At 40.5% G+C, this 12624-nt stretch overlaps 1 protein-coding gene across 2 annotated transcripts in view; it reads left to right on the plus strand.

Moving 5' to 3' along the window:
- The window catches only part of NOX4 (NADPH oxidase 4), a 101749-nt gene extending 89470 nt beyond the window's left edge, over positions 1–12279 (plus strand). For both annotated transcript variants that reach the window (XM_058855581.1, XM_058855589.1), the window contains 4 exons: positions 2626–2734; positions 3293–3361; positions 5401–5501; positions 10256–12279. In XM_058855581.1, coding sequence (XP_058711564.1) covers positions 2626–2734; positions 3293–3361; positions 5401–5501; positions 10256–10376 — 400 coding nt within the window. In that variant the 3' untranslated portion in view covers positions 10377–12279. The remainder of the gene's footprint in view (positions 1–2625; positions 2735–3292; positions 3362–5400; positions 5502–10255) is intronic.
- Positions 12280–12624: the final 345 nt, after the last annotated feature.

Here is a 12624-nt window from a genome sequence, read left to right on the forward strand (position 1 = left end):
ACCTTCCCTGAGAGGCTGAGAGGCTAACTGGCTTTGGGAGGGCTTTACAATGCACAATTAAAGCATTTCTTGCAAGATGAACATGCCAGGGGTCAGCTCTAACTCCAAAGTGTGGAATTTAGATCCTGTACACATTCTTCTGTTCTTAGCCTGGGCTGGGCCTGACAGTGCTACTGAAAGTTATTAGCCCTGTGTGTCTCATAGTGCTGCAGCCCCCAAAGGCCATCTTGGGCTCCCTCATTTTCTTTCCTTGAGAGCCTATGGATCACCCTCTCAAAACCAGGGTACATTTTTGCTGAAAGCCTGGGGCTCAGGTGGATAAAATGACTGTTTTCCTCGTGATGGATTATCCCTGATAGTGTTTAGCAAAAATGTCATGGAACACAAAGATGGGCCAGCAGCAGGTAATTATATTTGCCTCTGCCAGTTTGTTATCCGAGGCTGTAGGAATTCATACAGACACTGCAAGAAAAGGGTAGTGTCCAAAGGATTTTGCAATGTCCATTTAGCTGCATAAAGCCATAAATTGACTTCCAAGGAGCTAATTCCATAAACTGCTTTTGTAGCCACTCTTCCCCCTCTGCACTGTACAATATTCAAGGGAATCATTCTCAGGAAAAGAACAGTCTTAGTCTGCTTCCTTCCTCAGTATTTAAACATCAGCAAAGCACTGGTTTGGTGTCTGATCTGTCTGTGTCTCTGCCCTGGCTTGGGAGCAGATGTTGGCAGGTGTGAACATGCAAACTGCCTGATGGTGCCAGTACTGCAGAGCAGCCAGGCCAGTCCTGTTGTGTAAAGGACACACAGGTCTAGGAGAGATCCAAAGCCTGTCCTTGAAATATTGTTTCCTGCTCCATTGTTTTCCTGTTGTAGGCACATAATTTGATTTACGCTCCTGCCCTTCCCTCCACTTAGCTGTTGAACCCTGTGCCCTATTTTAAGAAATTGTAATGTACTTTACAGAAAGCTAGAGGCTTTTATGCACAAGAGTCTGTAAATAATGCCTGCTGTGGGCAGCGTAACACAGAAGTAGCAAGAAATGTTACATACACATGGTTGTAATGGGGGATTGCACCTCTCCTGCACAATATATCCTGATGGAGGTAGACACAGGCATATGTGTCTGGGGTGCTATTTTAAATCTATGCTGGATTTGTTTGGATTTGGATTTGATTTGATGAAGTCTTGCAGTCCAGCCTCTTTGTCTGGCTGCAGTGTTTCATCACCGAGAGTGGTGTTTTGTTACTGAACTGGGGCATTTCAATACAAAATGCCTTGCATTCTTCTCTTTTTATCCCTTTCTATCGTGAAAGGCACTTATTTTACTTGCTACTGTTTGTAGTTCTCTTGTCATATCTGACCTGATGGTGACCCTTCCTAAGTGCTTGTCATAGTCTAGGCAGTCAAAAAGAGATTGGAGGAAATCGTGTTTGGAAAGTCAGCAGTTAAAAAATAAAAAATATGAAATCAGGACTTGAAAGACACTCTCCAGCCTGAAAGCACTTTTTCTTACTCTCTCTGGGGAGTTTACTTGAAAAGTGAGTTCTCAGTGATACGTGCTGCTGGGGTGCTCCTGATGTCTCCATCCTTGCTCCTGAGGGCAGTGCTATGGGGAGGCAAGGCACTGGTTGGAGCCATCAGTTATGTAGATCTATTAATCCTATATCCTTGCTGGATGTGCTAGCAACTCTAGAGTTTGGAATAAGATATAATAGAATGGTGAGATGTATCATGGAGCTTTTTGACTAGGACTGTCATTTTAAGTGAACAGGCTATGGCCTTCTCTATCTGAAAATCATTCTAGGAGGAAAAGAAGGAAACTGTGCACGGACCATTTCAGTGACCAGAACAAAAGTAACCAATGTTGGCTAACCAAGAAAGTGCTTCCTGAATACTTGTGCTTTATTCAAATCCATTATTCATCAGGATATTTTTATTTCTATTTTCTTTCCCAGTTCATTCAAATCCTTCCTTTGTACTTTGTGTTTTAATTGAATTAGAAATCTGACACGAGAGTCCTGTTTTTCTAAATGCAATGCCAGAATCTGCCCATGGCTGCACTTTATCCACCAGCATTTTCTGAGGTCTGTAATATATCACACAGTTCCTTAACACAGTGGAACTCTGATTTGATTTGATCTTTGTGATTTTGCTACAGTGTTAATTATAATCAACCAGAGCCTTTCACATAGAAAGGCAGAATTAAGTCCTGACATTATTGCATTTGTCAATATTTTCCACTTACAGGCCTTTTTATAAACCTAATAAAGCACTGACATAATACACTTGAACTTAGAATGCCTTCTTTGCTTTGAAATAAAAGTTTGATGATGATACATGAATCCATATTTGCTGCCCAAATCATCTGTATAGCTGACAACTTCCTAGTGTGGAAGCAGTGTCCTTGATGGCTGTTAGCTCTGTGCTAGATATTTAATATTCTCAGGATAATCCAAATAGGCTGTGTTGGTCAATTCAGTGTCTGATGTATCATAGCTTGAAGAGATACTTAGCAGTTAGCTTCTAAAGGAAATTCATGTTTCCATTAATAAATATAAAACATCCTAATTAATGTTTCCTTTATAAATTATAATTTTTAACTACCCACACATTTTTATTTTCAAGTGACGGCTGGAAATGCTACAAGCTCAGAAGACTCTACTTCATTTGGGTGTGCAGGGACATTGAGTCCTTCCGCTGGTTTGCAGATCTGCTCTGTATGTTGCATAACAAGGTAATGGGTGTTGTTTGGAGGGATCCTGACAACTTAAATGCAAGGTATGCCCACACCACACACCTGGCATCCTGTAGAGAATGGCAGCCTTGCTCAGAACAAGTGAGCTCCAGCAGTAGCTTGGGCTGCCTGATCCAGGCTTCATTTATTCCTGGAGCTGCACAAACCACTTTGAGTATCCATCACCAATGTTTCATTGCAGTGTTGCCATGTTCCAGTAGCCTGGGCACTTACAGTGTCCAGGCTACTTTATGAGAATGGAAGAAGCAGCACATGCAGTCTGGGAAGCCTTGAGTGGCCTTTAGTCATTTGGCTACTAGGCAGATGGAGAAGGGAGTGGTATTTACAATTTCAAGTGTCTTTTAAGAGTCATGTAGCTTCCTAAAATAATATTTTTTACACAGCATGATGTGCTATGCAAGCACATCCTCTTCATTAAAAAGCTTACTTCACTGATGCTAAAACCCATGTCCCTCAGCATAGTAGGCACAAGTGACTTCACACTTACATTAAGAAAAAGAATATTATTTCACTAGCTTTTTTTTATCATCCTCCCAGCTTTGGCAGGAGAATCGGCCAGACTATATAAATATCCAGCTGTACCTCAGTCAAACAGATGGAATACAGGTATGTGGCCAAATGTTGTTTGTAAACTAAACCAGGCCTTGGAGTAATAGGAAATGCAAACTGTCAGTCAAAGGCAGAAGGGGATTACGGCAGATGTAAAAACAGGAGATGAGGCCATAAACTCAGGTGACTGATTCATTAATAGAGCAATCCCCACAGCATTAAGAAAGTCTAGTACCCCCTTAACTTGATTAGGTGTGGGCAGAAATCCGTATCTTCCTTTTCTAGGAACAGGGTCCTTCCAGGCCAGGCCATGGACCAGACAGTTGGCCGTGTTTGGTGGGAAATGCGCATCGTTTCTGGGCTAAGAACCAAACCAGAATTGTTCTAGGAACTTGCAAGCTCAAATCTTCTTTTCCCATATATATTTTGAAAGAATCTAGCTATTTTTAAAAGCTTTTTATTTCACTGTCTCATGTATAGATGAAAAGTAGAAGTTTATTGATGTGTAAGACCAGAAATTATACTGAACTGTCAACTGGCATGTATTGCCAATGCTAAGGCCAGCCTAATTCCCCAGCTCTGGGCATCTCCTGTAACTGTTTATGCTTGTAATCTTCATTTTATATTATTTAGCACCTAAGCCTAGGTACAAGTCTTTACTGTGCCATGTCAGGAAGCTTTCATTTGACTACAGCGGGCTCACAGCCAAGCCTAACAATTACTGCAAAGCATGAAACGCAGTGAAAAGCCATGCCCAAAGGATTTTGATCTGCCTTTTATCAGGTGGAGATAACATAATATTCACAGCTCTGGTAGGAACACAATCCTGTAGTTCAAATAATGTGATAGCTACAGTAGTTATGACTATGACAAATGTAATGCCTGGACAACATATGTTGATGGAAATGTAGTGCTTGAAAATGCCTAATTGATGAATCTGGTATGTAATTGTTAGCTTAAAATTAAAAACTGAAGCAGGACTGCAATGCAATGACATAGGGAAAGTGAAATAATAGTTCAAAGGGAGTTTTTTGATACTGTGTAGTATACAAATACTGCATAGTGATACTAATTAAGGAGTTGCTGAATTTATTTAAATCATCTTTTTGGTTGGAGTCTTTCTTTAAAGTCACTTTTTTTTTTGTGGCTGTTGAACAAAGCTGCCATGAAGCATAATGCTGCTCATAATTGCTCAGTCTCCATGTCCATACAGGTGGTGTGTTCACTGATGTTAGTCCAAGGTGCTGACTGCTGCCAAAATTCGGGCAGTTGCACTTCATACTCCCTTTTGCGAGAAGCCTTTGTGCCTGTTTGGTAAGAGCCCACCCTGCAGGAAGTGCCTCTTGTCTATAAAAGCCCCAAGGAGGCTGAGTTGATCAGGACTGTGTTTGCACTGGTGTGAGCCATGTTTCAGGTTGTTCCACAATGGAGGGAATGCAGGAGCCTAGATAACATGTAGCTCTCTGCCTCTTACTGCTGCCTTAGGACAGCACACCCAGGGTTGTGCCCTGCAAGGGGAGGGCATTTCACCTTATCAAAATGCTGGTGAGTTAGCATTCTGGAATGGAGTGGGTTCCATCTGGGGAGCAGTTTTGGCTACTTTCTGCTGTTACAGCAGCTCAATACAGCTGGTAAACTACTTTCAGGGTGAAAAGTAAGATTTCCCTTGTTACTTTTTCAGACCTAGTCATCTTAATCATTACTTGTACAAAGTTTAAAAAAAAGACTTCAGGTAGAAATACAATTTTTGCATCAGCAGCATTTCTTCCAGCTTAGCATTAAAAGCCAGTGTGGGAATGAGTAATAGGAGCATGGTTATTGTTTTATGGCTTAAGTAAATTGGTTTAAAAGTAATGTGGAAATTAATGAGCATGAGGGACAATGTATAATGAACACCAAGGAGAGCTATTGAAAAAGGTACTGAGCAGAGGTATTGGTGCATAAAATGGCTGCAGTTCTCATCACAGCCTTTGGTACTTGCGCTCAGGTTTTACACTTCAGCACTCTGGCAAGTCAGCCAATAGCAGAAATGGGAGCCCTGGGTGATATGAGGCAATTTGCAAAACAGGCAGAATGGAGTTTTTTGTTTCTTACAGAAAATAATTGGTGAAAAATACCAAGCTTTAAACTCCAGGCTTTTGATTGGACGACCCCGCTGGAAGCTCCTGTTTGATGACATAGCAAAGTGCAATCGGAGGTAAGTGCTTGTCTGCTTGAAGGATGCCACAGTTCAACCCTGGCCATGTCTGTTTCTAGCTATGTTTGTATGACAGTATTTCTGGGATTTATCTTGCTGAGACATAGACTATACGAACTGAAACACTTTTTTTTAATGCTTAGAGCAGTTCAGCTTTTCATGCAGCTGAGTTGTTCAATGGCTCAGAAAATAAAAGTAGCAGATTTCCATCTCACTGCACAGAGATTACATATGTTCTTGTCCATGGCAATGTCTTGCTTTCAACATATACTGGCTTTTTATATAAAGTTATATTTCTTAAAATTGTTGATTCATGATTTGTAATGCTAATTTACAAACAGAATTCAAAAGGAAGAATTTGAATTACCTGGATTGGTTTTATTCAGAAGATTTATTGTCTTTGGGTATTTCTAGCTATTTTTTATTCTCTGTTAAAACCTGTCAATGCTTTTTTATGTGCTGGGAAAGAATATTATGGTCTGAAACAAGATATGTGTAAGCCAGAGAACACATGCATATGGAATGTTTTTGTCCAGATCCAATTTTGTTGAGTATTTTACCCTCCACTAGCAGTTTATTGCCCCAAAAGTTGATCTGGAAGAGGGCACTATGTGAATCTTCCCTTATCCACTTATGGCAAAGTCGTTGGTGTGGGAGCAAACCCCCCTGAGAAGCTGTTGATAGTAATCTGTGTGCATCAGGTTGAGAAGTGCTCTGCAGAACTTCCCCTGAAGAACGTTTTGTCCTTTCTTGCACTTGCAAAGTGAAATCTGCCCATGGCTTGTTGGCTCCTCTCTTCTGGGGCTAGATATGACACGGGGACATTGAGCCCTGTCTCTTGAGAAATACCGAGTGCCAAATGTATCACTGTGGCCAGTGTGAGCTGATGACAATACTTGTCTTGGATTCAGGTCGTAGAGCAGGATGCCCCAAAGGCTGCTATGTCTCTAGCAGAATTTTCAGCCTTAGAGAAAGGGTTTAGAGCAAAGACCATGGGAAAGAAAGGGAAATAGAGAGTTCAGAGAACCAAGCTGACTCTCTAGGTTCAAAGAGCTCCAACAGTGGACTGTTGACCTTTTATGCTCCATTCTAATGTCTTTGTTTAACTATGTGAGTGTAGTTTTAAAAGATGAAAGTGATGAGGTTCCTGCCACTTCCTGCCAAGGATGTAAGTGCACATAATATAGATGAAGCCATTAGTAGTAGTAGTTGTAGTAGTAGTAGTTATACTTGATTTTTCTTTTTTGCTTTCCACTGCATTATTCCTATTTAGACTTCAAGTACAATTTCCTCTGCACTTTTACATCAGGTCTTTAAATTGGGCCACCATTTTTAAGCAAGGTGTCTTTAATACCTAAATAATGTTCTGAGTCTTTTGTCAGACATCTTGCTAAGATGTAGGTTTGTCATTCTTTGTCATCTCTTTATCAAGGTGTATATAGGTCTGTACCTATGGATGTAGTTACGTGTCATGATGCACAATAGTGAGGCCCTTGACAAACTCAGCTGTCCTGCAAAAATTTACCTTTTGTAGGTAATTATTCTCCATATTTCCTTGGATGAGATGGGAACTTCAGTTTTTCCCTCTGGTCCAATTTCCAGGTCTGCTGCTAGCTTTATTTCAGTTCTTATTTTTCTGTAACTTTCCACCTAAATGTCCCTGCTGCTATACAGAGACCAAAAAAACCAAACTAAAGCAAAACAGGTCAATCAAGTTGTTTCCAACATCTGGTGCCAGTGTTCAGACTTTCACATTTGCAATCATCCCCTTGGGCTTGTTTATGGGCAGCCAAGATGTTTTCTCAGTTTTTATCTTGTGATTTTAGGAAAAGCTGCATATAAATAAACAGGCAGCTGGCAAAGCTCTCACTGTGTAGCCATCTGATTGCTGTGTGCTTTGTGAATTGTTGCTGTTGTTGCTGTTTGGGTCCCAAATAAGCAAAGTGCATTTGTAAGTGTCTGAGCTTTGCCAGACCTTCAGAGCATGACATGGGACAACCCAGCATCAGGTTCCTGATCCTTTTTTTTTGGGAAAAGAGGAGCAGATGTATGCCATCTACTGTTCATATTTCATATGACACCTGCAGACCCAGCAACCGGAACAGTTACATAATAAATTACTGGTCTTTTTCTTTTATGCTTTTTTGGGGGGATGGAGCAACAGCCTTGTTCCTGTTCAGTTGTGTCCTGGATGAAAAGCTTGCACCATGCTCAGTTTGCTTAGGTCAAATGGGCATGTGCTTTTTTTCCAGGTAGAGAACAACCTAGAAAAAGACATGAGTGCCTGTAGGAGAAAAAAGCATGGAGCACCATGATGCATTTCTCATGTGCTCTAAAGGAAAAGCTTCTCTCTAGAAATGAATGTGGGATTTAAAACAGAAACATTTCAAGTCCTGACTCTGTCCTGTCAATGTAGCAAAGTATTTAATCTCTCTCTCAGGTCCTGCTGTTCACAAAATGAATGTAAGAATAGGTGCCAACCTACTCATCCCATAGGAATACTGAGGAGTTACTTGATTAGTGCTCTGAATGAGTAAATTCTATATGAAGTTTATTATTATTACAAAGAATGGCCTATAACATAGTTTCCTTAACTGTAAACATCTTAATGGTGTTCATGAAGATTTTCAGACATAGGACTACACAGCTGCCTGTTTTCATCTTAGCCACAGAGTGAGCTTTTGTCCCAAACAAGTGATAGATAAACAATTAAAGCCCATCAGCTCAGGGTAGCAATATGCTGTTCCACATCGTAACTTTCCTCAGCCACCATTCTGTTTGTGTTCCAGCAGCCAGGCAGGAGCTGGGCGAGGCAGGGGGGAGGCATCAGCAGGCACATGGACACATGAGGAAGGTAGATGGTTTGTGAAGGGGTGTCCAGACCAGATTCTGATGGTGGATATCCCAGGGAGGCAGTCTGAGAGCCTGTGGCCCACTGCACAGAACAGTGATTCAGCTGGGTTTCAGGAGACCTTGGCCATGGATTGGCTACTGGCTTTGTTGGCTGTTTATATGTAATGAAAGAAAAAGGAGAAGCTGAACTCTTTGGGGTTTATTTTATCAGTTCACTGTACTAATTAGACTAAAGAAAAATAAAAACAAACAAACAAAAAAAACCCAACAACATTAATTCTTTAAATTAAATACACAGTAGAAGACAGAGTCTTGCTGGCAGCTCATGAATCCTTTTTCTCCAGTGTGCACAGATTAGAGGGAGTTCACAGTCTGCAAGTGCTGAGGAATCTTTTTTGAGAGCAACAAACAACAACTCTCTCATTATTGCAGCAAATTCAGCCTCCAGCACACCACCCATTGCCATTAAAAGGAGTACTGCCAGAACAGGAAAGCTTAATAGAGAAACATAAGGGTGAGAAAAGTATGACTTAGGACTTTGCCATGGATTGATATGAGAGATAGTGTCATTGAAGGCAATTAAAATCTACCTTTTAAGTTACCTGCATAACTTTGTGATGATTTCTGATGTTTGAGTGCTCAGTTGTACCATGCCAGAGTTGCTGTGCACTGATGCAGTGTGCACTGCCATGCTCTTCCAGCAGGTGCCTGACACCTGACATGGACATCTAGCGGTATGCACCGAAGATTGCTTCTTCCTCCTCTCATCAAACACATGCACAGGGAGCTTTAAACTGAGTTTGATTATCTTGCATGTGCTAAAATATTGTGTATTAAATAGTTACTGGGTAAAACACCAAAACAGTCCTGGAAGCAGAGTCCAGAATCCAAATCTCAAGCCTCTTGGTGAGTGCTGTAGATCACAATAGTTAGAGCCATGTTCCCTCTTGTATGCTTTTTCTTCATCCTTGTAAATCTTTAAGATTTTTTTCTGTAGTGGCACAATTTCAGCAGGAAGAAGACGATTTTTTTTTTTTTTTTCATGATACAGGAAAGGCGTCACTGTATTGTCTTTCCCTGCTTCCTTTCCTTCTCCTCATTTTTTTAAAAAAGGGAGATAGTGAATATTGTGAATGGCTCAGTATCCCTGTGGTGGATGTGCTTTGTTCTGGTGCTGGCTACAATTCTGAGCCCTCAAAATGTTGTATGACTGTGAGTCTGACAGCCTATTTTTAAGGTGACCAGAGAGCAAAGAGCTGTTGTTGCCAGAGTGTTGTGAAAAAGTCAGGTTGACTAAAGAACCTGGGCTGCGATCTATGGGTGATGAACAAGGATCATACTCTGTGTTTGACTTTTTGTGAGATTTCCCAATATAGATGTTGAAGGAAGAACTGCATGCTAATGTGAAAGTAAAGCAGTAAAATTATTCTGTTGCTGCAAGAAATAATAATCATGGGTTAGTAGTGCTCTGTTTTCATTAGTGTAACGAATCACTGTTAGTGACTAGATAAGCTTGTGTAATTCATGAGTTACACTAAGGAAGTCTTTACAGTGAGACATATTTTTAACAAAAACGTGATTAATCATGAAAAATAATAGAATGGAAAATAGTAATATTTCATCATTTGACATCTTGAGATTAAGATGAAGCACTTCTTCCTTAGAGTTTTCTTAGATAAATTGTAGGGTTTGTTGTAGGGATTCTTGGGAGAGGTATGGTGGCTTCAGTAAAACTAACTGCTTCATCTAGTGAGCTGTTCTCACCTTAAAATCAATATGTAGGTGGCTTATGTATAATACCATGAGGCCCTGATCCACTTCTTTCTATTACTGGAAATTACTGTTATTCACAACGTCATAATTTCCCCTTCCCTCTTTTTTTTTTTTTTTTTCTTTAACAGGAAGACCATTGGAGTTTTCTGCTGTGGACCAAACAAAATCTCTAAGATACTTCATAAACTGAGCAACAGCAGCAACTCATATGGGACAAGGTTTGAGTACAATAAAGAATCCTTCAGCTGAAAGTCTGTTGGAGCAAGACTCTCTAGAAGATAAAAGTGCAATTTTTTGTTTGTACAATGTAAAAGTTCATCTGTGGTTTAAACAGACAGAAATGTACCAAAGAATAGCACAAATGTTTTTATTTATGATTATTTAAGACTGATGGATGCAGCAGTATACCAACAAATAATCTGTGCTTTTACTCAAATGTGCTCACACAATATTTGTGGTGGGAGTGATTCTTTGGATTTGTTTATGCTAATTAAAAAGTACAAAAGCCGGGGAGAGACACAATTGCTTTAAAAGCTGATGGAAGAAGAATCTGTGGACTGTTTGAACTTCTTCCACTTCAGTCCTCTGAAGCTGGATCAGTAAATTAAACCCCAGGTTAATCCGAGTGGCAAAACATAGCATATTACAAAGATTCTTGCTTTTGTTGGTATACATATCTTATGGCTTTGGGGTGAAAATACTCCATATTAAAGATTTTATTATACATTGCAGAACTGGGATTCTGTATTTAAAATATAGAGTGTTACTCTTGCTAGTCTACTTCTGTAATGAAGTTAACCTAAGGAAAAGTGAGCACAATTGTGTAGCACCAGTGGGCAGCCTCTGCTGTGATGTTAGTCACAGCCTTTTGGCAAGCACACATCTGTACGTGGAGAACTCTGTATCTTGCATCAATTCAGTATTCAGTGAGTTTGCAAAATAATTATGATTTATGCAGCCATAAAGATGGAGCAAGAAAAGCAATGAACAGGAGCAGACAGGATCTGAAGTTTTATTATACCACACACTCAACATGGAAGTTGCCCTCACTCTGCACTCACATGCCCTGAATGTCAAATACTTCAAGCTTTCAGATACGCTGATTATTTTACAACACAGCAGGTTGAAATCCAGTTTTAGAGGTCCCAGAGTATGTTTGGTTGACTGTGATCCTTTCACTATCTTCCCTGAAGCCACCCTGTTTTCCCTGGTCCCACTGAAAGCAGGATGAGACCAGATCTGCAGCAGAGTGCAAATGAATCCCTTGGCTCTGTGGCTCCTTGGATGATGTGTGCAGATACAAACCTTGCAGGAGCTGCAGTGTGCTTTCAGTTTGTTCCATAGAGGAAGATTTCAAAACATCCAAAATTTAAGCTCTCCTTCCCTTCTCCTCCCCTCAGCTGTTTTCTGCCCGTAATTGCCATGGGAGAGCTAAAGGTTGAAACCGGTACTTCATAACTTTTTGGTTCTGAAGAGCACCTTTTCTTGTCCATCCAAATAGCAGATCCAACTTCCTTTATTTCATCTTCTCTCCCTTTTCCTTACCTTGCTGAGATGAGGGCATTTAAACAGGAATCAGACACTTAGCTGGCATAAATAGGCACCACTCTAATGTCTCCTAATCGAGCAGAGCAGCATCACTTTAACATGGTGAAAACCTTCCCTTTGATCTCCGGCAGAAGCTTGGGAGCAGAACAGTATAGTGTTTGCAGCATACAGGGGCAGAGGCTGTCTTGAGAACTCTGTGCCTGTGGTTCACCTGTATTTAGGGCAGTGCTTTTGATTTCATTTACATCTGTCCAATGAATACCTTTTTAATTTTAGTGGGAAAAGCACTGAATTTCTGCTCGGGACACAGACTCTCTACAGGAGTCTGTAAGTATCAGTGTGAGTGTTCAGAGGGAAGCATTTTTCTAGTAGGTGGTGTATAGGCATACTGTATGTATAACTAGTGAGGATGACTTTGGTCTTTGCCTTGGCAGCTCCTGCTCAGGAATTGCACTCGGTGAGCAATCAGTGAAGCCACAAGGGAATGTGTTCCTCAGTGTCCAGAGCTGGCACTGAAGTCTTTACCTCTGGCTCTGCCCAATTTGAAATCCCAGAGAAAGGGAGAAAGGGAGAAAGGGAGAAAGGGAAGAACCAGAGATAGACGAATTCCTACTGACAAAAATTCTCGAAGTAGCCCAGATGAGAGAAACCAAAATAGAAATGCAGTGTGAGATGGGAGCCTACATTACAGCTACTGATTTTAATTTTTTTCTCTATGAGGCTGAAAGGACCATTCTTTTCCTACTGGATCTCATTCATCCATCACTGTAAAACATCAAAGGATTAGATTCTTTTTAATCAGTAGGATTTATTTCTAATACTGCTTGCATAGATTTTATAATAAATATAAAACTGTTGGCAAAATGCATAGATACTGGATATTGTAGATTCTGCATACTTTCTTTGTTTTCTGGCTGTTAGTTTAAAACATGATTGAAATCGTGCCTGC

The sequence above is a fragment of the Poecile atricapillus genome, chromosome 1 (assembly GCF_030490865.1).
Source record: "Poecile atricapillus isolate bPoeAtr1 chromosome 1, bPoeAtr1.hap1, whole genome shotgun sequence".
Lineage (NCBI taxonomy): Eukaryota > Metazoa > Chordata > Aves > Passeriformes > Paridae > Poecile > Poecile atricapillus.